The sequence below is a fragment of the Peromyscus californicus genome, unplaced genomic scaffold, assembly GCF_007827085.1.
Source record: "Peromyscus californicus insignis strain IS unplaced genomic scaffold, ASM782708v3 Scaffold_9__1_contigs__length_137607984, whole genome shotgun sequence".
Classification (NCBI taxonomy): Eukaryota; Metazoa; Chordata; class Mammalia; order Rodentia; family Cricetidae; genus Peromyscus; species Peromyscus californicus.
Window position 1 is genome coordinate 69802628 of NW_026294617.1, and position 25162 is coordinate 69827789.

The 25162-nt window shown below is 45.3% G+C and overlaps 2 protein-coding genes and 1 non-coding gene across 4 annotated transcripts in view; 2 read left to right on the forward strand and 1 right to left on the reverse strand.

Annotated features, from left to right (window-relative positions):
- Window positions 1–14938, forward strand: part of Nup210l (nucleoporin 210 like) — a 102694-nt gene extending 87756 nt beyond the window's left edge. Inside the window, exons 33-40 of the mRNA XM_052731362.1 lie at window positions 2497–2633; window positions 4491–4617; window positions 6635–6784; window positions 8450–8697; window positions 12205–12403; window positions 13650–13754; window positions 14545–14619; window positions 14704–14938. Coding sequence (XP_052587322.1) covers window positions 2497–2633; window positions 4491–4617; window positions 6635–6784; window positions 8450–8697; window positions 12205–12403; window positions 13650–13754; window positions 14545–14619; window positions 14704–14804 — 1142 coding nt within the window. The 3' untranslated portion in view covers window positions 14805–14938. The remainder of the gene's footprint in view (window positions 1–2496; window positions 2634–4490; window positions 4618–6634; window positions 6785–8449; window positions 8698–12204; window positions 12404–13649; window positions 13755–14544; window positions 14620–14703) is intronic.
- On the forward strand, window positions 3299–3402 carry LOC128106787 (U6 spliceosomal RNA). Its single transcript, XR_008216836.1, has one exon. It is a non-coding gene; the product is annotated as a U6 spliceosomal RNA (small nuclear RNA).
- Window positions 14939–15470: 532 nt separating the features above from the next.
- Window positions 15471–16726, reverse strand: Rps27 (ribosomal protein S27). 2 transcript variants are annotated; one of them, XM_052731360.1, is made up of 4 exons: window positions 16594–16726; window positions 16175–16283; window positions 15856–15966; window positions 15471–15557 (listed from the first exon to the last, which is right to left on the reverse strand). In XM_052731360.1, exons 1-4 carry the CDS (start codon window positions 16597–16599, stop codon window positions 15529–15531), a joined length of 255 nt encoding a protein of 84 aa, XP_052587320.1. In that variant the 5' UTR covers window positions 16600–16726; the 3' UTR covers window positions 15471–15528. The 2 variants fall into 2 exon arrangements, with proteins under 2 accessions (XP_052587320.1, XP_052587321.1); XM_052731361.1 differs by lacking the exon at window positions 16594–16726 and adding an exon at window positions 16363–16579.
- Between the last annotated feature and the right edge of the window lie 8436 nt (window positions 16727–25162).

Consider the following 25162-nt stretch of genomic DNA (forward strand, 5'->3'; position numbering starts at 1 on the left):
ACAACTTTGTATTATATAATGTAGATTATCTGGGGTGCTGTGTCTTCATCTCGGCTTTTGAAGGAAGGTAACTACTAGTTTAAGAATAATAAAAGCTGAGCCCGGTGGGCGGGTCTCTGTGAGTTCGAGGCCAGCCTGGTCTACAGAGTGAGTTCTAGGACAGGCTCCAAAGCTACACAGAGAAACCCTGCCTCAAAAAAACAAAACAAAAGAATAATAAAAGCTGGACTAAAGAGATGGCTCCGTGGTGAAGGGCACTTCTTATTCTCGAGAGGACCAGGGTTCAATGTCCAGCATGTACATGGTGGCTCACAACCATCTGTATACTCCCTCTTCTGGCCTCCACAGGCAACAGGCACATGTGTGGTGTACATAAATGCATATAGGCAGAACATTCATACACAAAATTTAAAAACCTAAAAATATTTGAAATTATAATCATTGATGAAATCCGAGAAATAAGAAAAACAATGAGACTTTAGTTCTAGCAAACAAGTATTGATATGCAGTTCTATGAGCAGCAGTCAAGGCCTAATCTAATGTCCGACAGGTCACTGTGGCAGATTTGTATGGTGTGTGGTGCACATGCCATGGCATGCATGAAGGTTATGGAGTTGGTTCTTTCCTTCCACTCGGGACTCGGGATCAGATGCAGGTCATCAGGCTTGCACAGCAAACACGTGTACCATCCGAGCCAAGCCATCTTGCCAGCCCTAGACTATGTTAATCAGCAAAACATTTCTGTTGGAAGTTCTATTAAGTTCAATAAAAATGATGGAAATTAGTCCTTGGGTTCAAACCAAAAAATAGCACTCAAAAGTAAAAAGTAGGGCTGGAGAGATGGCTCAGAGGTTAAGAGCACTGACTGCTCTTCCAAAGGTCCTAAGTTCAATTCCCAGCAACCACATGTTGGCTCACAACCATCTGTAATGAGATCTGGTGCCCTCTTCTGGCCTGCAGGGATACACGCAGACAGAGCACTGTATACACAATCAATAAATAAAATTGTAAAAAAAAAAAAAAAAAAAAAAAAAAAGTAAAAAGTAAATAGCACTCAAAAATACAAAGTAAATTTCCCGTTGGCGAGGAATCATGAGTTCTTTGGCTTCACAGACAGTATGTCCCAAAGTGGCATTCGTTGCCACACATCATGTGTTGTGGAGCACTGTTCTCTGAGCATACAGCTATTGTTTGCATCAGAGCAATGGGACTCCTTCCGGTAGACCCCGAGATCAGACCTGTTCGTTGCTGATGTTGCCTCAGAGAAGGAAGGATGGAGAGGGTTATTGGAACCTCACACTTTCGTCCCTCGCAGTTCGTTGGATGTGATTCTGCTCTGATCGCATCAAACCTCTTAGCCTTGGGGGGTGCTAGAGCACACACACAGTGTGGAAGGCTAACTGAAGGAGGGATTCCATCTGTGCAGCTATGGGGGCGCTGTCATCCATGTTGGGGTGACTCTCCAGTAGTGTGGCAGCTTTGGGGTCACCCATGCTCTGTAAGTAAGCCCAATAAACTTACTGGTTTCCCAAGTTGAACTTGGATTTGGTTTGTCACTGGTGCCCTATAAGGAGGGGGTGAACAGTCTATGTCTCCCCAGGGAAGAGTTCCTGCAACCGTCCATGTATGACTGGCTGGGTGGTGTAGGGTTTGGGCTTTGGTCTCTTTTCTGGGAACTATGGATACGTGCTGAGTTAAGTGACAACCCTGGACCTAATTCTAACACACACTACATGTTTTATACTTGTTACAAAGGTGGTCCTAATCAGCCAAGGGCAAATCTCTGCCTTGGAGCTGACTTGCAATGACCGATGTACACTCCAAGGCCTGTGAGCTAAGCTTGCTTCAAAGTCAGCAATGAAAATTACAGTTCCACAAGTGTAAATCTCTCAGATGAAGCAAACTTTGTTTTTAAACATTTATGGGCGCGGGGGGCACACGTGTCAGGATACACATGAGGGTCCGAGGACAACTTCCGGCATACGTGTCAGGATACACGTATGAAGGACAGAGGACAATTTCTGGCACGCGTGTCAGGATACACATATGAGAGTCAGAGGACAATTTCTGGCACACATGTCAGGATACACACACATGAGGGTCAGAGAACAGCCCTCAGGAGTCAGTTTTGTGTTTTCTCCCACCGTGTGGGTCCTGGAAATTAGCTCAGGCTTTATCGCAGTGACTTTGCCCACTGAGCAGCTTGCCGGCCGCAGAAGCAAGGCCTTTTGCTGGGTTTGGCCAGCACCACCCTCCAGTGTTGCATTCTGGAATCTTGAGAGACAACCCAGTGTACACTAGGAAGGGTGAGGAAGCAGAAGAGCTGCTGGTCAGGGTCAGAAACCCAGTAGGCGTCGGGTGAAACAGATACTCAGAAAAGCTACATTACGTTCTTGGAAAAGAGTGGTCTGGAGCGGCTGACTGAGACTTTGAATGAAGTAACTTGTTAATTTATACTGAAAATTGCAGCCAGGCGCTTTCTCTTGTCTTTCTCAGGTGAGCCTGGGGTGTGGATGATCTCTACCAACAATATCATACAGACAGACACTGTCACTGGAGTAGGAGTGGCGAGGAGCCCAGGAACCGCAACAATCTTTTATGACATCCCTGGAGTTGTGAAGACGTTTCGAGAGGTACAGCTAACTGCACCAAGCTGAGGAGACTAGCGTGACTGTGCATTTGTAGACTCTACATGTCGAAATATCCTAGGATGGAAGTGCACTTGCTAACAGACCCCAAAACAGCTGGTGGGCTGGGCAACATTTCAGTGACAGAGCATTTGCTAGCATGCTAAGACCTCGCTTCAACCTCAAGCACCTTAAAACAAAACAACAAAGCTATTCTATTTTTTATTGTATTTATTTGTTTGTTTGTTTGTTCATTTGTTTTGTTTTTCTGTGTAGCCTGGAACTGTGTGTCCTAGAACTCTTTATGTAGACCAAGCTGGCCTCAGAATCAGAGATCTGCCTGCCTCTGCCTCCTGAGTTCTGGGATTAAAGGAGTGTGCCACCACACCTGGCTTCAGAAAAGCAATTTTTATAAAAAGTAGTTAGAATTCTTACCAGAAGAATGACTAATCTGATTACTGCTTTAAGAGATCACTATGAAGCCAGACGATGGTGGCGCACTCTTTTAATCCCAGCATTCAGAAGGCAGAGGCAGGCAGATCTCTGAGTTCGAGGCTAGCCTGGACTACAGAGTGAGCTCTAGGACGGCCAGGGCTACACAGAGAAACCCTGTCTTGAACCCCCCACAAAAAACAAACGAACAAACAAAAAGCCCGGAGATCACTCTGAGAGCTCCATTCAGCAGCGCATATACTAAACAGAGCAATACAGGCAGGGTTAGCCATGGCCCCTCCACAAGGATGGCAGACAAATTCATGAAGCATTTCATACTTTTATCATTAAAAACCTGAGAGACCTAGGCATCATGGGGAGAGCCTGGCTGCCTCTGTCTGTCCTGAGCCAGGTGCCTTCAGTGTAAGGAAATGCTTCAGAAATTCACTGGCTCCTTCAAACCAAGAGAAAAAAAAGACAGAGAGGGACCACTGTGAGGGCTGGGAGATGGCTCAGTTAGTAACCCAGAACCAGATGTGGTGACAGTCACCTGTAACTCACCTGTAACCCCAGCACTCCTGTGGTGAGACAGGAGGCAGGAACAGGAACCTGCCAGATGCTCTCTTAGCGGCAGAAACAAGAGAGATCCTGCCTCAAAACAAGGTGGAAGGTGAGCCTGGAAAAGTCCTCTAACCTGCACATGGCCTGGCATGCATGTGCCCACACTCACACATGCAAACGTAATCTTAGATGGCTCATTGTGAGCCTGGTGCTACATGCCTGTAATCCCAGCATGCAAGAGGTTGAGGCAGGATTTCGGAAACTGGAATTCAAGGACAGCCTCTGCTGCACAGTGAGGTTCAGGCCAGCCTGGGCTACAGTGAGAGACCTTGTCTCAAAACGAGAAAACTTCTCCCGGGCTGGGGATGTAGTGCAGTAGGTAGAGTGCTTTACCATATAAACCAGGTCTTTAATCCCAACACTGGGGATGTGGACATGGAGGCTGGAAGATCAGAAATTCAAGGTCATTGTAGGCTATAAAGGGAGATTCAGGCCAGCCTGGGATACATGAGACCCTGTCTCAAAATTTAAAATAATAATAATAATAATAATAATAATAATTTCAGCTGGGCAGCGGTGGTGCACGCCTTTAATCCCAGCACAGAGCCAGGTAGGTGTCTGTGAGTTCGAGGCCAGTCTGATGTACAGAGCGAGATCCAGGACAGGCACCAAAACTACACAGAGAAACCCTGTCTCGCAAATCAAAACAAAACAAAAATCATTTCAACAGTAAACAGGTTTTTTTGTTTGTTTGTTTCTCAAATAATCAGAATGCCAGTTTGCATTTGTATGAAATAGATACTTTTGGTTGAAATACATTATAAGGGGTAAAGATGGAGGGGACCAGATATTCCTTTGGTGTGCTGACAGGTGGTAGTCAATGCATCATCAAGATTAACACTCAGCTATGACCTGAAGACTTACCTCACCAATATCCCCAATGCAACTGTGTTCAAACTCTTCATCAGCACCGGGAGACATGATGTTAACCTCAAAGGTAGGGAACTTCCCCACAGGCCTCCTGATTATGTCCATCTTCCTTTGCCTCCCTCAATTACTTTACTCCTTTGGACTAACATGTTTCCTTTGATTGGCTATGCAAATACCACATACCTGTAATGCTAGCATGTGAAAGGCTGAGACACAAGCATTACAGCATGTTCAAGGACACCCTGGGCTACACAGCAAGATCCTATCTCAATAATAAATAAAACAAAAAAATTTCATTGTGCTTCAAAATTGCCTCCAATTTTTATGAAGATTTCTATTATTTTTATTTATGTGTAGGTATATGGGTATATGCGCATGGGTGTAGGGGCCCTCAGTGGCCAGACACCTGACATGGGTGCTAGGAAATGAACTTGGTCCTCTAGAAGAGCAATAACTTAACTGTTGAGCATCTCTCTAGCCCAGTTAGTTCTTAATCTGTGGGCTGGGACCACTTGGAGTTCGAACAACCCTTTTACAGGGGTCACCTAAGACCATCAGAAAACAGATATTTCACATTACTATTCATAACAGTAGCAAAATTACAGTTAGGAAGTAGCTACAAAATAATTTAATGGTTGGGGGTCACCACAACATGAGGAGCTGTATTAAAGGATCACAGTGTTAGGAAGATTGCCGGGCGGTGATGGCGCACGCCTTTAATCCCAGCACTCAGGAGGCAGAGGCAGGCGGATCTTTGTGAGTTCGAGGACAGCCTGGTCTACAAAGCAAGTTCCAGGACAGTGTGGGTTACACAGAGAAACCCTGTCTCGAAAAATAAAAAATAAAAAATAAAAAAAATAAAGGGTCACAGCATTAGGAAGATTGGGAACCACTACTTTAGCCCTTGATTCCATCTTGACACAGAAAATGAAGTCAATGGGATTTCAAAAATTATGACTGGATTAAAGTTTGGATTTTTATAGCTGGGCAGCAGTGGCACACACCTTTAATCCCAGCACTCGGGGAGGCAGAGACAAGCAGATCTGGTTGGAGGCCAGCCTGGTCTACAGAGTGAGTTCCAGAACAACCAGGACTACACAGAAAAACCCTGTCTTTAAAAAAAAAAAAAAAAAAAAAAAAAAGTTTGGATTTTTCCTTTTTATGTGGTGCTGGAGATCAAAGCCAGTGTCATGCATGCTATTATACTGCTGAGGCATACCCTAGCCTGGATTAATGGCTTTTAGTTTTTTTTTTTTGTTTTTGAGACAGTTTCACTATGTAGCCCAGGCTGGCCTTGAACTTTGGTCTCTGCCTCTGGAGTGCTAGGATTAATGATATGTTAGGGTTTTTTTTTTTTTTTTTTAATATAAGATTTTTATTCAGCCGGGCGGCCGTGGCGCACACCTCTAATCCCAGCACTTGGGAGGCAGAGCCAGATGGATCTCTGTGAGTTTGAGCCCATCCTGGTCTACAGAGTGAGATCCAGGACAGGCACCAAAACTACACAGAGAAACCCTGTCTCCAAAAAAAAAAAAAAGATTTTTATTCACGTGTATGACTGCCTTCTGTTCAGGTTCCCTCAAAGGCCATACAAGGATGTCAAATACCCTAGAGCTTGAGTTACAAATGGTTGTGAGCTACCCAGTGCAAGTACTGAGAACTGAACTCAGGTCCTCTGTAGCTAGTCTTTCTCTGTCCTGCCAGCCAGGTCCCAAATCAGAACACAGAGACCTTTTATTACTTATGAAAGCTAGGCTGATAGTTTAGGCTTGTTTTTAGCTAGCTCTATAACTTAATCCATTTCTATTAATTTATGTACTGCCTCGAGGCTCATGGCTTTTTACATCTCATCTCCTATATGTTATGCTTCGAGTCTCCACCCTTCTTCCCAGCATCCTCTCTGCCATGAAAATCCTGCCTAGCTATTGGCCATGTGTACATCTTCACAGTGTACAAAAACATTATTCCACAACAGCCGTCTGTAGGAACAAGTGCTCTAAAGCACTGAGTCAACTCTCCGGTGCCCATAATTTTTCCTTTTACAAATCCATGTTGGAAACACTTATTAACTTTTCTCTTCTTAGGATCCTGTACCCCAAGTCAGGCGTCCGCTGTTAGAAAAGTTCTTCTCCCCGAGACGCTCATGCTGTGCCACGTGCAGTTCAGCAATACTTTACTAGACATTCCAGCAAGTAAAGTCTTCCACATCCATTCGGAGTTCAGCATGGAGAGAGGTAGGATCCAGCAGCTCAGTGGCTTCCTTTGGCCCCATTTCTACAGCCGCCACCCTCCTGTTGAACTTGGCCTTCTCTCTACCTCTGGAGCCTTTCTCGACCTGTTTAACAAAGGGTTGTGTTTTCTGTTTGGGGTATCATGTATCCTTGGCTGACCTCAAACAGGAATGACCTTGAATTGACGACTCCACCTCCGGAGAGCTAGGATTGCAAGCTGTGCCACATGTCCAGTGTATCCGCTGTGGGTCAGTCTTGGAGCTTTGTGCATGCTCCGCAAACTCCACACCAACTGAGCTGTATCCCTTGTTCAGCTCACCTTTACCACATGCCACCTAGAATGTGCTGCTTTCCTATCATTTACCTTTTTCTTTTTTGCTCCTATTTTATGAAAGGTTGGATTGTGTCTCGTTTTTTTTTTTTTGTCTTGGTTTTTTCTTTTTGTTTTTTGTTTTTTTGGAGAAAGGGTCTCAATACGTAGCCCTGGATGGCCTGGAACTCACTGAGACCAGGCTAGTCTCAACCTTGGAGATCCACTTGCTTCTGCTACCTGAGTGCTGGGACTGTAGGCATATACCATCATGCCCAGGCTTATTCTTTTTTCTCCAACATGTAGAATAGTTTTGAATATTCCAAATGTCATTAACAAACAATAGTATAACATTGAGCTGCCCTGATATAAATGAACTAACATAAAATAAGAGGATTCTGCTAGGCTTTGTGGCATAAACCTGTAATCCTAATACTTGGAAGGCTGAGGCAGGAGGATGATAAAGTCAAGGCCTGCCTGGTCTACAACATGAGTTCAAGTTGATCTGGGAAATCTAGTGAGACTGTGTTCAAAATAAAAAGTAAAAAGAAGGGCGGGATGCTCAGTGGGAGAGTGATCACCTAGCATGTGGTAAGCATTCGTGCAAATATTGCAAACAAAATCGAGGGGATGAGGAGGCATAAGCAAGATAATGCTACACCACTTGAGCTCTGAATCGAGGCCTCTCAGCTTGAATGGCATGGGTAATGAACAAGCACTGAAGGAGGTTCAGTTAGACACTAAAGTTGGACACTTTAGAAAGTTCCAGAACAATTGGCCGGGCAGTGGTGGCGCACGCCTTTAATCCCAGCACTCGGGAGGCAGAGCCAGGCAGATCTCTGTGAGTTCGAGGCCAGCCTGGTCTACAAAGCGAGTTCCAGGAAAGGCACAAAGCTACACAGAGAAACCCTGTCTCGAAAAACCAAAAAAAAGTTCCAGAACAAGATGCAGATGGAATGGCACTTGCACTCCAAGGCAGGGCACCAGACCAGCAACCAACGGGAGCGTAGGAAGAGGCCTTCCATAAAGGGGTGTCAGAACCACACTCCAAAAGGTGTGTTTTATTTAAAAAGGTTTTATATTCATTTTGCTCCTCAGCACTTCTCACCTGCTTGGACCACACTACTTAATATTCACTCAGTGTTGACTTTCTGGGAACAGCACCGTTGAGTCCAGCTGTGGCTCCCCCTGGACTTTTTTTTTCCCTTTCCTTTGCTATTTTCCCCATAATGGTCAATAGTGTATGTAGCCTTACTAAATGCTCAAAACTGAGTTCAATTTTTTCTTCCCAACCTAACCTGGTTATCTCAATAGAGCCTCTGAACCTTCTTGTTGTCTTTCCTTTTGTTTTTTTTCAGGGGTCTATGTCTGCCTAATCAAGGCTCGACAGAAGTCAGAGGAGTTGCGCCAAGTCCTCAGTGTGGCAGACACCTCAGTCTACGGGTGGGCAACTCTGGTCAGTGAACGAAGCAAGAACGGAATGCAAAGAATCCTCATTCCTTTCATCCCTGGCTTTTACATGAACCAGTCAGAGTTGGTTCTTAGCCACAAGGACACCGGAGAGCTGAGAGTCCTGGGAGTGGAAAGAGTTCTTGAGAGCCTAGAGGTAGAGATAATGTCTGAGGCCCAGCAGTACTGGGGATGGGGATTTAGGTTTTGTCATTTTTTTTCCCCAACAGATTCTTATTAGGCTGGCTGTGAACTCCCTACATAGTCAAGACTGGCCTCAAACTTCTGATCCTCCTGCCTCTACCTTCCAAGTGCTGTAATTAAGAAGTGTGCCGCATGCGAGGCTTTATGCAGTGATGGGAACTCAACCCTGGACCGTGTGCATGCAGCAAGCACAAGTGAACATCCCTGGTCCTCTGTTTTGCTTTTAAGACACAGTGTAGCCGGGCGGTGGTGGCCCACGCCTGTAATCCTAGCACTCGGGAGGCAGAGGCAGGCAGATCTCTGTGAGTTCCAGGCCAGCCTGGGCTACAGAGCTAGTCCAGGACAGGCTCCAAAGCTACAGAGAAACCCTGTCTCAAAAAAACAAACCAAACCAAAAAAAAAAAAAAAAGACACAGTGTAACTCCAGCCAGGCGGTGGTGGCCCACACCTTTAATCCCAGCACTCCAGGCCAATCTCTGTGCGTTTGAGGCCAGCCTGGTCTACAGAGCGAATTCCAGGACAGGTACCAAAACAACAGAGAAACCCTGTCTCGAATAAAACCCAAAAAAAAAAAGAAGAAGAAAAGAAAAAAAGACACAGTGTAACTCAGGCTACCTTCAAACTGGGTACCACCTTGAATTCCAGACCTCATCTCTACCTTCCAAACTCGGGGATTACTGGACATGTACTACCCTGATTGACTGAGACAAGGGATTTGAAAAAGATTTTTCATTCTCATTCCAAGGGTAAAAATGTTACTAGGTAACCTAATTAAAGTTACTATGGGGGCTGGAGAGACGCCTCAGCAGTTCAGAGCACAGGTTGTTGCAGATCTGCGTTCGATTTCTAGAACCTACATCAAAAGGCTCACAATCTCCTGTAATGCCAGCTCCAGGGAACATGATGCCTTCTTCTGGTGTCTGTGGGCCCTAGCATGCATGTGTACATGAACACATACCTTTTAAATTACCACCGGAAAATATTTAAAATACTTTGAGGTGAATTTTTATTTGTAATCATGCATGTGTCTGTGTGTGGGTGCACATGCTCTTAACCTCTTCAGCCAGTTCTCCAGCCAACCACTGGAGTCCTATATTAAATGATGAACTCTCTCCCCGTCATAAGACAGAGAACAAGTTTGTCAGTCATTGTTACTTTAATTTTTTAACATTTTTGTGTTTGTTTTTTTTTTTCTCGAGACAGAGTTTCTCTTTGTAGCTTCATGCCTTTCCTGGATCTTGCTCTGTAGACCAGGCTGGCCTGGAGCTCACAGAGATCTGCTTGCCTCTGCCTCCCTAGCGCTGGGATTAAAGGCATGCGCCACCACTGCCAGGCCATTTTTGTGATTTTTTTATGTTCATTGGTGTTTTGCCTACATGTATATCTGTGTGAGAATGTCAGAACCCCTGGAATTGGAGTTACAGTTGTGAGTTGCCATTTGGATGCTGGGAATTGAACCCTGATCCTCTAGAAGAGCAGCCAGTGCTCTTAACTGCTAAGCCACCTCTCCCACCCCATAAATACTACTTTTAAACAATCTTTAGACTTCCAGTCTAAAGGCAGGTAGGGTATCATGAGCCTATAATCCAGCACTCAAGAGGCTAAAACAGGCCTGCTAGGAGTTCCAGACCAGCCTGGGTTACACAATGAGACCAACTCCAAAAACTATTCCCACTTATGTAGTACTTGCCTAGCACCACTCTATCTAATATCACATTTCTAATCCTAGTACTCAGAAGTAGAGGAAGAATCACAAGTACAGTCACCCCTACCTTCAAAGTAAATCCAAAGCCAGGCTTTAAGACTTTAGCTCACAGTATTTTAATCTTTTGTATGCACACATGTGTGGAGGCCAGAGGTCTTCCTCAATTGCACACCACCTTTTTTGTGGTTTTGGTTTTTCCAGACAGGGTTTGTGTATCCCTCCTGGCTAGCATCAAACTCAGAGGTCTCCCTGCCTCTGCCTCCCAAGTGCTGGGATTAAAGGGGTGAGCTACCATTCCTAGCTCACCACCCTTTAAGACAAGAATTCACTGTGGAGGCTGGCCTGGAACTCACACATGCACCACCATGCCTACCTCCACCTTATTTTCTTAAGATTTTATGTATTTGTGTGTAAGTGTGTAAGCATGTGTGGAGACCAGAAGAGGGCTCTGGATGTCCTTCTCCACTCATCTCCAGCCATCTTTTCCTTTTGAATCACCTTTTGTTTGCAGCTTCGTCCATGCCACACAGCACATATGGAGGTCAGAGAACTTGTAGGAGTCATTTTTCTTTTTGTCATGTGAGTCCCTAACTCATGTTGTCAGGTTTAGCAACAGGCAACTTGACCTGAGTCATCCCAAAGGTCCACCACCTCATCTTTACCTTAGCCATCCCACAGGTCCACCACCTCATCTTGACCTTAGCCATCCCACAGGTCCACCACCTCATCTTTACCTGAGCCATCCCACAGGTCCACCACCTCATCTTTACCTGAGCCATCCCACAGGTCCACCACCTCGTCTTTACCTTAGCCATCCCACAGGTCCACCACCTCGTCTTTACCTTAGCCATCCCACAGGTCCACCACCTCGTCTTTACCTTAGCCATCCCACAGGTCCACCATGTCTTTGAAGCTGGCATTTTCTTGACTAAGCTAGAAATGAGCAAGCCCCAGGAAACCCTGTCTGTATCCCTCAGAGCCAGGGTTACTGATATACATGGGATTGTTTGTTACCTAGGTGTCCTCATAACTGTACAACTGGGACTCTTAACCACTGGAGCATTCACTATTTTTTTTTTTTTTGAGACAGATCTAAGTAGTTCTGGAGCTTGCTACATAGGCCAGGCTGGCCTCAAACTCAGACACCCTCCTGCCTCTGCCTCCTGAGTGCTGGGATTAAAGGCGTGCAATGCACTAAAACACCTGGCCACCTTGCTCTTGGAGATAGCCTCACTGAACCCTGGAGCCTGCCTCAGGATCCTGTCTGTGCCCCTGAGCTGGAACACAGGCATACAGTCAGCTTTTATTTCAACGCAGGGCTTCTCTGCATAGCATTGGCTATGTAGACTAGGCTAGCCTTGAATTTAAGAGATCCGCCTGCCTCTGTTAGGGATTAAAGCATGCACCACTATGACCAGCTTTTTAAATGAGTAATGGAGATTAAACACACTTTTTTTTTTTTTTTTTCGTTTTTCAAGACAGGGTTTCTCTGTGTAGCTTTGGAGCCTGTCCTGGCTCACTCTGTAGTCCAGACTGGCCTCGAACTCACAGAGATCCGCCTGGCACTGCCTCCCAAGTGCTGGGATTAAAGGCATACACCACCACCGCCCAGCTAAACACCTATCTTCATGCTTGCAAAGCAAGGACTCTTCTGTCCCTTTTTAATGCATCTGAAGTGGTGAAAAAGCTAATTTATCAGCTGGCTAGCTGGAAATTTTTGTACTAATTCAAACACTGCTTTCTCTTCTCTCCAAGGTCTTTTCCAGTGCCCCATTTCTAGTGGTCTCTGGCCACAGGCACTCCACCTTCATGACAGGCCTGGCTACCTACCTAGTAAGAGTAGTCAACTTCACTGCCTTCCAGATGTCATCACCTGTTTTCATTAATGTTTCCTGTACACTCACCAGTCAACATGAGGCTGTGGTAGTCAGAGCCCAGGGTGTATCTGGTTCAGGTGAGCACTGGGGACTATTTCTAATCTACATGGGGAAGGAATCTATTAGTCACAACGAACCATTTTTCTTTTGTCTAAGTTTTGCCCAGCCTGGATCTTGCTATGTAGACCAGGCTGGCCTGGAACTTACTGCCTCTAGCTCCCTAGTCTACACCCAGTCATCTTTTTTCAGTATTAGGTAGACCAGGATGGCCTTGAACTCCATATGTAGCGATTTCATCTCCCCATCTCATGCACCACCATCCCTTCCCAGCACTTGTGAAGGAGAGGCAGGCCATCTCTTGTGTTCCAGGGCAGCCTTGTCTACAGAGAAACGAAGAAGGGCGGGGGGGGGGGGGGGGAACGGGGACGGACGGGGGACGGACGGACGGACACGGGGACAGGGACACACGACACAGACACCCTGCCAAACTCAAGTGTTAGGCCACAATGTATAGTCAGAACACATGGGCACAGGCAAATGCTCCAAGTAATATTGTGCCCCAATTTTATTTGGACCCTGATCTGGGCAATATTTACATAAACAGCAGTATGTGACCAGAGGTAACTGTAGTGGGTTTTGTTGTTCAAGTGAGGGTGTATACACTAAGTGGGTATATGCATGCAAACTGAAGCAGTCACCTTTGGTGCAATTCCCCAGGAACCATCAACCTGTTCTCACTGGCCTAGAGGTGAGTAGGCTAGGGTAGCTGGCCAGGCAGCTTGCCTCTGCCTCCCCAACAAGAGGATCACAAGTAGGTATACAACTGGACTGTAGCAAAACCCACATAGGCCTGTGTGCATACAAAACTCAGGTCTTAGCTGGGTGGTGGTAGCACACGCCTTGAAGCAGAAGCAGGCAGAGAAACCCTGTTCCCCATGCTTGACCAAACACTTTACCTCAGCTATCTTCCCACCTCACAGTACCTTCAACAGCCCAGGATAGAAATAGCATGCAGGAGTAAGATTATACTAAGAGGGAACTGTGGGCCTCTGAAACAATGTAAGAACCAAATATGCTTACAAACAAGGGGCCAAGCATGGTGGCATTTTCTTTTAATGCCAGTACTCAGGAAAGAGGCAAGCAGCTGAGTTCAAGCTCTGGCTAAAGGTCTAACTCAGGTGGTACATGCATAGTGTGCATGAAGCCCTGAATTCAATGCCTAGCACCCCATAGAACTGGACATAATGCTGCTTCTGCACTGTGATTAAAGCCACCATCTACTCTGGATTAATGTAACGATTCCGTCCCGTTATGGCAATGCAGATCACTGTGAAGGTCCAGGTGTCTTCAGGAATCTTGTTGGTTCTTACCAGATCCTCCTGTTTACCCTCTTCACAGTGCTGGCATCAACTGCTTTCATCTTCCTAGGTAAGGAGTCTGCATGGTAGACTTTTGACTCTCACAAACCAAGGATGAAACGTAGTTGACAATGAGTGAGCCTAGAAGATTAAAGGTCAACTTGCCAGGCATGGTGGCCCACACATTTAATCTCAGCACTTGGGAGACAGGCAGGCAACCTGGTCTATGAAGCAAGTTCCATGACAGCCAGGGTTGTGTTTCATAGAGAAACCAGTCTCAAAAAACCAAACCAAGAGAGATCACTACTGCCTACACATGTACTTTTAGCCCAAAGTGGAAAGAAAAGTATCTCTAAGATGTATCTCTGTACCTCGCCATTATAGTCAACTGGAGAGAGGCGATTCCAGGACCCACAATTATCAAAACTTAAAGCACTCAAGAGCATTCTCACTTCTAGACATCTGCTCATATAGCTTAAATCATTTCTAGGTTACTTCTAATACCTACAGCATATGCTACAAATATGCTATACTTGTGTTGTACTTGTTAGGGAGGTGTTTTTTGAAGGAAAACTAACTGGAAACATTGACTTGTATACTAATACTTAAATCTCATTTTATTTATTTCTTACAATTATTTGCTTCGGTTAGGAAGGGAGCACAAACATGCCCTGACTCAAGTGTAGAAGTCAGAGACAACAGTGGAGGCTCTGGGGACTTAAGACAAGCTTGTCAAATGTCTCTGCTGGCTCAATCAGCTCGCCGGCCCTTAAATCTCATTTTTGAATGGACTTTAATCTTCAAGGCCTTCCTGCAATCAAAATCACATAAACCTTTTTTGTGGCATTTCCTTTTTCCAGCATACAATGCCTTCCTCAACAAGATACAGACTATTCCAGTTGTTTATGTACCAACTATAGGAACACCTCAGCCAGGTAAAGAACCACTGCCCTTATCTTTCGGAAGTTCAGATATATGTGCTTCACTTACTTGCTTTCCTTAACTCCATTCTCTTCCAGCCTCTTATACAGCCACATGTTCTCCCCCTCACTTCCTGAGCCCACAGCCACCACTAGTGCAGAGTCGGCTGCAACACTGGTTGTGGAGTATAAAGCACTAATGTGGGTACATCCACTTTCACTGTGGAGGAGTGGAGGAGATACCTCATCCTGCAGAAGCCCAGTGGCACACTCTACAGTAAGCCTCCATAACAAGTTTTCTATGAAATGTAAATAAAGGATCTTACGTGGTTTATTCAAAGTCTTATGTTGTAAAGGTTAAGTTTCTGTTCCTAGCACCATATAAATTGATATGGTGGTGCACACCTACAATGCCATCACTTGGGAGGTATCCCCTGCTACATGGACTAAGTATGTAAGACTCTGTCTAAACACCCAACACACACAAGAACAGTAATCCTGGATGCTCTGAATTTACCTGCTTCTGCTTCTTCCAAGTGCTGGGATTAAAGTAGTGTGTACCAACACTCCCTGAATGATAACAGTCCCACACCTTTGTATGACACAATGCTTCCTGTTAAAAACTAGTGTTTCCCTAAAATAGTGAATATGAATACCAGAAAGACATTAGAATACAAAGCCCAACTAATTATACAGTATCACCAGCTTTAAACCATAGTCTAAGATTTGCCCAATGAACCTAGATACAAATGCCCAAAATGAACTCTTGGGTATTTGGCCACTTACTTGACCCAAAAGGACCACTCTTCTGGTTGCCCTGAGATACTTGAGGCATCAACTTCCTACCAGTTAAACAAGACAAACACTATATATCCAAAATGTGTTTATTGGGATGGTTCCCACTCATCTTGAATCAGGTGCTTTTCAGTGCTGCTTCCTCCTGAAGGAGCATCCTGGAAGAAAAAGGTCCAAAGTATTGCTTAATCAGCCTGCACAGCCTGCCACTGACCCTGCTCCTAAATCTGTTCTCAATCCCATTAGCTACTTCCCAACTATACACATCCCTTCCACCAAGTCCTATCACCTGGAGCCAAATGGAACCCTTTTAACAAACCAGCCCACCCCAGCTTTAAGCAACAGTATCTACTCTAACAAGAATACAGCTTGCTTTACTAGCCTGGAGGTTTGCATTCTACACGATCTGTCACCACAGGATCCAAAGGCCAAAAGCCCAACATTAAGACCACTTACCTTCTGTCAGCCTTGCTTTTCCGCCTGTGGGCTGACAAAGGACAGTGGAGCAGCCAACACACAAGACTACCGTTTGTGCATGGCTAAAGACCGTGGTGATCTTATAGCATCCTGAAAAAGACAACAACAAAACGTTAACTTCTTTCACTTTGCTCCAAGTTACCATCCCCTTACCGCATCCTAACAAAAACTGTACCATCCCTCTCACTAATTCAATCAATCATTCTAGGACATAGTTCCGTGTCTTACTTTCGAATTCTGAGAAAATATCAAGTTACAAGTACTAATTTTTCCCCGCTCCGGCAAACCACTTCCTCACCTGGGCATTTCACGTCCATAAAGTAGGAATTGGGGCTCTGCACCAGGCGCTTTTTCTTGTGTTTCCTCTTTTCCTCTTCTGGAGAGGGATGAAGGAGATCCTTTGCGAGCTACGAGGGGCAGAAATGCAGAGATTTAGAAGCTAACGGTGAAAGGCGATAACGGAAAACAGTCCCCACTGTCACACACCGAAGAGAACTCGCCCCTCGCCGCCCCTGGTTTCTGCGTAGCTGGGCCGCCATCTTATCTCCTCTCGGCTCCCATCTACGCGGGCGGCCCGTGGGCCGCCGCGGTCCTGGAATTACGGTCCTGAGATAAGCGGGGCGTAAATGTGGACCCTCTACGATCTGCAATTAGCGCGAGAGGAGAGTGCAGACACAAGAGCGAGTTCTCTGCCGAAACCTGGACCAAGGAACTCACAGGCATGTTCTCGTAGGGAGGTCGTCACCGCCGGAAAGGAGCGAAAGCGGAAATCCTGTTCCTTATATCCGGTATGGTACAGGAAGTGACGAGAGCGTGTTATTCTGCCATCTTGGGAAGGTCTTGCTTGCCGTTCGAATGAGCCGTGGACCGCCATTTTCAGAAGGTCCGTAAAGGCTCCTCTTGTCACGGGTGCATAACCATGGTGAGAGAGTTAGCTTCTATTTTGAGTTCAGAGTTCTGCCGCTGTCAAAAGAAAAATGGACAGTTTAAAATTTTCCTGCTATACTTTGACAGCTGGAGTGTAATGGGAACGACAGAGGTGGACACCGGCGAGGAGCTTTATCCAGGACTTTTTCGTTTACTGATAATCTTTACGATTTTGCAATTGGTTTAATTTACCCGGATTAACAAGCAATTCTAGATATAATACATCTTAAATAAAATATTTTCTTGGAGTTGGGGATGTACTACGTTAGTAGACTGCTTCCTTGGCATGCACAAAGCCCTGGATTTAATCCCCAGCATTTTGTAAACCGGCAGGGGCAGGGCAGGGCAGGGCAGGGCGTAGTGGTGGTGTCAGTGGCTCAAGGCTGTAGTCGCAGAACTTCGAAGACGAGAGGATAAGAAATTCAAAATCATCCTGGGATCCACAGCAATCAAATTTGAGGTCAAGTGTGGACTACAGGAGGGGAAAAAAAAAGTCCCGTTCATATTTGCTCCACTGCAACTAACCCTATTGTTTACCATTATTATTTTGTTGTTGCTGTTTTCCAGTGCTAAGGATAGAACCTCATTTTGTATTTTTCCAATCCTTCCCTTTGAAGAAGAATAAAATCTAATATTCATATAGCTCTTGACGCGTGCGTTTTTAACATGCTAATTAAGGCCACACGTGATTGGTCACGCCTTTTATCACTGCACTCTCCGAATCTGGAGGGCACTGTGAGTTCCAGGACAGCCAGAACTACATAGAGAGATTATGCCTCTAAAAACCAAATCAAAATAAAACAAGTATGCTAATTAACTCTGAAGCTACTGTTACTATTACCACTTTGTACAGATTCGTGTGTTGCTTAGAGAAGTTAAATTGTCCAAGCCAGGCATGGTGGCACCTTTAATCCCAGCACTGGGGAGGCAAAGACAGGTGGACTGTGAATTCTAGTGTCTCAAAATAAATAAATAAATTGCCTAAGCTTAGGCCAGGTCGTGGTGGCACACGTCTTTAATCCCAGCACTCAGGAACCAGAGACAGGCAGATGTCTGTGAGTTCGAGGCCAGCCTGGTCTACAGAGCTAGTTCTAGGATAACCAAGGCTACACAGAGAAACCCTGTCTTAGCCCGGTGATGGTGGCGGTGGCGGTGGCGGCGGCGGCGGCGGCGGCTGTGCAGCCTTTACTCGGGAGGCAGAGCCAGGTGGATCTCTGTGAGTTCAAGGCCAGCCTGGTCTATAGCTGGAGCTCCAGGACAGGCACCAAAACTACACAGAAAAACCCTGTCTCAAAAAACAAAAAACAAAAAAAACCTCTGTCTTGAAAAAAAAAAAAAAAAAAAGAATTGTCCAAGCTTAAATGAACGTGTCTCTCTTCATATGTGTATGTACTGGTTGAGCAGAATGATTTTGGGTTTTAGCATATTTGTAATATATATCGAAGATATCTTGGGAAATAGGTTATAGGTCTAAAAATGAAATTTATTCCTTTCTTATACACCTAATACTGAAATAATTCCCTACAATATTTGTAGTGTATCTGCAATTTGTGAACTATCGTGTGAGCAAAGTAGGATTTTTTTTTTTTTGAGACAGGGTTTCTCTGTGTAGCCCTGGCTGTCCTGAAACTCACTCCGTAGAACAGGTGGGCCTTGAACTTACAGAGTTGAGTTGTGCCTGCGTCTTTTGGGATTGAAAGGCATTTGCCACCACTAATAGACTTTTTTGTTTGTTTTTAAAACAGTATCTCCACCAGGTGGTGGTGGCCACACATTTAATCCCAGCACTAGGGAGGCAAAGGCGAGCGATCTCTGAGTTTGAGGCCAGCTTTCTCTACAGAGAAAGTTACAGGACAGTCAGATCTACACAGAGAAAACCTGTCTTGAAAAACAAATGGGTGAAAAAAAAAAAAAAAAGGCTGACCTCCCAATCTTCCCGCCTCCACCCTGAAAGTGCTCAGGTTGCAAGCATGTTGTGATATGTAGTGTGTGTGATCTGCGGAGGGTGCAGTCTTAGGAATCTAAACCAGGGCTTTGTCCTTTGTAGGCAACATTCTAAGCCAGTGGTCTCAACACTCCTAATGTTTCAACCCTTGAATACAGTTCCTCATGTTGTGGTGACCCCCAGCCATGAAATTATTTCATTGCTACGTCATAATTGTAATTTTGCTACTGTTATGAATTGGTTGTGAGCCTAGCCTTTAATAGCTGAGCCATCTCTCCAGCCCCTGTTATGAATTGTAATGTAAATATCTGTGTTTTCCAATGGTCTAAGGCAACCCCTGTGAAAGGGTCATTCCACTCCCCAATGGGGTTGTGACCCACAGGTTGAGAACCTCTGTTCTACACTGAGCTCCATCATTAGCCCTTAGTATTCTGTTTTGCATTTGTAACATATTTCTTCAGCCAAGAATTCTTCTCTATTAGATGTTTGCACATTGTCCTTCAGATTTCAGCCTAAATATCATTTCCCCCAAAATTACTCTGTTCTGGGAATAATACGCCGAAACCAGTTCTCACTGATTCCCAAGACTATTTTTTTTGCCAAACTCATACTCAGTGATACTACTTCAGTATCAGCCATCATGAGACTGTGCACATCCCAGAGATTGACAAGAACTACAAGCACAGAGCTTTCCTTTGGAGAATTGGTTGTTCAACCTTTTCAACACACTCCCAATGGGAATTCAGGGACCTCGCTTCATCCTTTTCCATCAGGAGTCACAAAGCCATTTGGTCACATTTGTTCCTCCATTAAATCAGCAAGTAGACTGTAAAGATCTTATTTTTGTCACATTAAAAAAAATTATGTGTATATGCCCATGTGGGGCACATGCGTGTAGCTGTTGGAAGGGGCCAGAAGCATCTGATTTCCCTGGAGCCGAGTTACAGCTGGTCGTAAATTCCCAACAAGGGTGCTGGGAGCCAAACTCAGGTCCTCTGCAGGAGCAGTCTCAGCTCTCTCTCCAGCCCCAACAAGTAGACACCCCAAACCTTTGCTCAGGTCCAGGAGGAGGATACTCTGCTCATCATCTGTCCTTCCTGCTCCTCATCTTCAAGCCGGGCAGTGGTAGCGCACGCCTTTAATCCCAGCACTTGGGAGGCAGAGCCAGGAGGATCTCTGTGAGTTCAAGGCCAGCCTGGTCTACAGAGGGAGCTCCAGGAAAGGCGCAAAGCTACACAGAGAAATCCTGTCTTGAAAAACAAAAAAACAAAACAAACAAAGAGTAGACATCTTCAGACGCCAGGAATGTAGCTTAGTGGGTAGAAGTCTGCCCTAGCGTGTGAGGCCATGGGTTAGAGCCCCAGCATTGAACAAAAATAAGAAAATAAAAAAATTAATAAAATAAACTAAGTCCAGGAAGAGCCCAGCACAACTGAAGGGGTAAAAGCCATCCTTGCTGAAACCTTGAGAGCTAAGGAGAGGATGTGATGAGATGAAGTCACAGTGAAATATACCAGCTAAAGTACCAGAGAAGTGAGCAAAGAGAACACATTGCTTGGAATTAAAAGCCCAGACACATGAGAAAAATAGAATTCATGAGCTTTATCAGAACCATCCATGAAAAGTAAAGAGTGATTTATTTATTTACTTATTTATTTTTAACTTTTTATGATATTTTAATTTGTGTGTGTGAGAGAGAGAGAAAGGGGGAGCCCTAAGAAGATAACTTTCGGGAGTGAGTTCACTCCTCCACCATGTAAGTCCTGGGTATTGAACTTAGGTCATTAGGCTTGGTGGCAAGCCCCCTTATCCCACTCACTGAGTCATGTTACCAGCTTCTCACTCTAACTCCTTCTCCCTCTCCCTCTCTCCCTAGCTCTCTCATTTTTGGCGGGTGGGGTAGGGATTGAGACAGGATCTTTATACAGAGCCCTGACTATCCTGAAACTCACTATGTAGACCAGGCTGGCCTCAAACTCACAGAGATCCACCAGTCTCTGCCTCCTGAGTGCTGGAATCAGAGACGCCCAGCACCAGCTTCTCTTTTTAAAATCTATGCTCATATCTGTCCATAATACATTCTGGTTACACTACACCACCTTCTTTCCAGAAAGATGTCCTCACAACTAGCTCCCGTCCAACTGTCATGTCTTGGTCTTGTTTTGTGATCAAGTTTCACCAAGGCTGCCACCAGGGGCACGATTGTCCACTGGGCTCAGGTAACTCATCAGTGGCTGCACCACTAAAGACAATGATACTTTTTCTCCCCAGGAGCCATCAGCTGCCAATACCTATCTGTCAAGGGGCTGGCCCTTCTCTCTGGGCTTACCTGACCTCCATCTATGACTGGATGTTGACAGGTCCAGTGCTGTTACTTATTCTTATTTATTTGAGATAGGCTCTCTCTATGTATCTCTGGCTGGCCCGGAACTTGTTATGTAGGCCAGGCTGGCCTTGAACCCACAGGGATTCTTCTGCCTCTTGCCTCTGGAGTGCTGGCTGTCAGGTCCAAAAGATACTCCAATTCCCCAACCTCCAAAAGGCAGACCAAATATCCAGAAATGAGCTCAACCTGGATTATAGGAGGATTTCCGGTGGTTTGATAAAAACCAGCATTCCTCAGGAACTTGTGAAACTGGTTCCCATCTACCAAAAGGAGTCATTTCCCTTACCTGTGGCAGAAGGGACTTATGGCTACCTGTCGTGTCTTATCAGTATGTCAGCTCCTGCTGGCCTCCAGGCTCCCTCAGTATCACAAGGACCTGTTACACATTTCAGAGTCCATGCTAGCATCCCAGCCCTTCTCACCTCCTCTATCCTAAGCTCTCCAGCCCGTGGACTCCCCTCACCCAGCTGCTCATCCTCCTAACCTGGCTGTTCTCACTCTGTTCTCCCGATGTGTTGCTCCTGCTTCTCTTACTATATTTTCTCTAGTCTCTGTCTCCTGCTATTCTCCCCTTTCTCAAAGACAGCCCTGGCCATGTTCAGTCTATGTCTTTCTCTGCTCTGACTCTTCCAGATACCCCTGGCTCTCCTCTCTCACAATAAAAACCTTCCCCTTAGCCGGGCACTCAGGAGGCAGAGACAGGTGGATCTCTGAGTTCAAGGCCAGCCTGGTCTACAGATGAGTTCCAAGACAGCTAGGGCTACACAGAGAAACCGTGTCTCAAAAACAAAAATAAAAATCCTTCCCCTAACTATACCATGGGTCAGTCATGTGGTCAGTTTATACGCTGGGTTTCAAGGTATGCACTACCACTCTCCACCCCGCCTCCACCTGTTCTAGTTTGCTTTCTGTTCTGTGATAAACATTTTTATCACAAACTTGGTGAAAAAATGGGTTTATTTGGCTAATAGGTTATAGTCCATTGTTGAGGGAGTAAAAACAGAAGGTTGAAGCAGAAACCAAGAAAGACCACTGTCTGATCTCTGGGCCTACATTCAGCTCTCTTTCTCATACAGCAGCCCTACTTGTCCAGAGATGGTACCTCCCACAGAGCTGGGCCCTCTGACCTCAATTAGCAACCAGGAAAATGCTTGGGGCTGAAGAGAGATGGTTCTGAGGTTGAGAGCACTGGCTGCTCTTTCAGAGAACCAGGAGTTTGATTCCCAGCACCTACATGGTGGCTAACCACCATGGAGGCTCAAAACAGTCGGGAACTCCAGTTTCAGAAGATCCAAAACCACCTTCTGGCCTCCCTAGGGCACCTGGCATGCATATGGTGTGCATGCAAGAGCAAAATATCCACAGACGTAAAGATAAATGAATCTGTGTAGAGATAGGAAGACCCTATCTAAAAAATAGAAAAAGAAAAGAAAATGCCCCCACTGATAAGACCACAGGCCAATCTGATGGAAGCAATTCCTCAGTGAAGGTTGCCTCATTCCAGCTGTGTCAAGTTGGCAACTAAGATTAGCCATCACTTGACCGGGTGGTGGTGATGCACACCTTTAATCCCAGCACTCGGGAGGCAGAGACAGGCGAATCTCTGTGAGTTCGAGGCCAGCCTAGTCTACAGAGCGAGTTTCAGAACAGACTCCAAAGCTACACAGAGAAACCCTGTCTCAGAAAAACAATCAAACAAAAAGATTAGCTATCACAAGGTCTCATGTAGTCCTGGCTAGCCTGACCTCAGACTTGCAGTGATCATCTAGCTTCTGTCTCCTGTGTGCTGGGATTGCAAGTCTATGGCACCATACCTAGACTTTAGAGTGGTTAAAAGGACGGAATTGGTCAGTGAGGAAAACCAGGAAAGGGTCAAGGTCTGTGCTACAACCTGAAATGTAATGAGCTGTGAGAGAATGGGCAGAAGGGAATTGAAGCCCATAATACAATACAGCTCAGTAGTAAAATACTTTGCCTAGCATGTACAAGGCTCTGGATTTGACCAATCCCTAGCATCATTAAGAAAAAAAAATAGGAGATGTTGTAGAATATTTTAAGATATGTCATTCAAGGCCAGCCTGGGCTACAGAGTGAGTTCCAAGACAGGATCCAAAGCTACACAGAGAACCCCTGTCTCGAAAAACAAAAACAAAAACAACAAAAAAGATGTGTCACATTTGTTTAATGATGCAAAGATGTGTTGCATCTTTTATGTTGCATTTGTTTAACTCTGTGAAGCTATGTTACTTTGCCTGTCTAAAACACCTGGTGGTCTAATAAAGAACTGGCCAATAGCAAGGCAGGAGAAAGGATAGGCGGGGCTGGCAGGCAGAGAGAATAAATAGAAGAAAGATCTAGGAGAGAAGGAGGAGGACCCCAGGGGCCAGCCACCCAGCTACACAGCAAGACACAAAAAGAGTAAGAAGTAAAGAAAGGTATATAGGATAAAGATAAAAGCCCAGAGGCTTTAAAAGATAGACAGGATAATTAAAGAAAAGCTGGCAAGAAACAAGCCAAGCTAAGGCCTGGCATTTATAATTAAGAATACACCTCTGTGTGTGACTTATTTGGGAGCTGGGTAGTGGGCCCCCCCAAAAGAGCAAAGAACAAAGAGTTAAAGAGTTAAAAAAATAACCAACATCAAGGAGGGGCTGGAGAGAGGACTCAGTGATTAAGAGCACTGGTTGCTCTTCCAGAGGACCTAGGTTTGATTCCCATCACCCACATGTCAGCTAACAATTATCTGTGACTCCAAGATTTTGCACCCTCACACAGACATACATGCAGGCAAAACACCAAAAATAAAATAAATATGCACATAAAAATAAATAATTTTTAAAAATGGTGGGAGTGGGATATTGAACTAGCCACAGTGGTACATGTACATGACTGTAGGTAAAGATTTTGAGGAGGCTGATGATCATATGATTCCACAATTTTTTTTTGATTCCACAAATTTGAGACTGGCCTGGGCAACACAGAGAGACCTTGCCTCAATAAAGTGGGCTGATGAGATGGCTCTGGGTAGATTGGTGGGACATCGTGCAGCGTGTCCTCTGACCTCTACGTTTTCACCATGGTATGTGTGTGCCTACACAAATCTAAATGGAATAAATGAATAAATGAATAAAATAACGCGACTAGTTAGTTGTGTGTGATAGTCAATATGGACTGTCAGTTTGGCAGGATCCAGAATCACCTAGGAGCCCAATCTCTGGACGTGTCTGGAAGGAAGTGTCTAGACTGGGTTAACTGAGGTGGCAAGGCCTATCTAACAGTGATCCGCACCATTCAGCATCTTGAATCAAAAGGTGAAAATGAGCTTAGTACCAGCACTCATCCCTCTCCACTTCCTGATTTGAGATGAAGAGTGACCAGATGCCCCGGGCTATGCTGTCCTGATAGACTGCACCCACTGTGAGCCAAAACAAGCCCTGTCTCTCATAAATTGTTTCTGTCAAGGTAACCGATACATTGTGTTTGAGAAAGGACAAATGTAAACATAGAATATGGCAAAAACAAAGTAGCAAAAACTCTTTCTCATAGTCAGTACTCATCTGTTAGAAAAGTAACCCTCAAACCCTCCCCTTTTATAGGACTCAAAAGACGGTCCAATGGTTAAGAGCTGGCTGCTCTTGCAGTAGACCTGGACTCAATTCCCAGCACCCACTTTACGGTCCCTAACTCCAGTTTCAGGGGATCATTGCTCTCTTTACCCTCTGCAGGCACTGTACTCAACGTAGTACTTAGACACATGCAGGCAAATAATTCACACTATAAATAAAGTGAATAAAGAAATAAAGATGGGCCGGGCGGCGGTGGCGCACGCCTTTAATCCTAGCACCTGGGAGGCAGAGCCAGGCGGAGCTCTGAATTCTAGGCCAGCCTGGTCTACAGAGCCAGTCCCAGGACAGCCAGGGCTACACACAGAGAAACCCTGTTTTGAAAAACCAAAAAAAAAGAATGAAAAGATGGAAAGCTGGGCATGGTAGCCGGTAGTCTTCATACTTGAGAGATTGAGGCCGTAG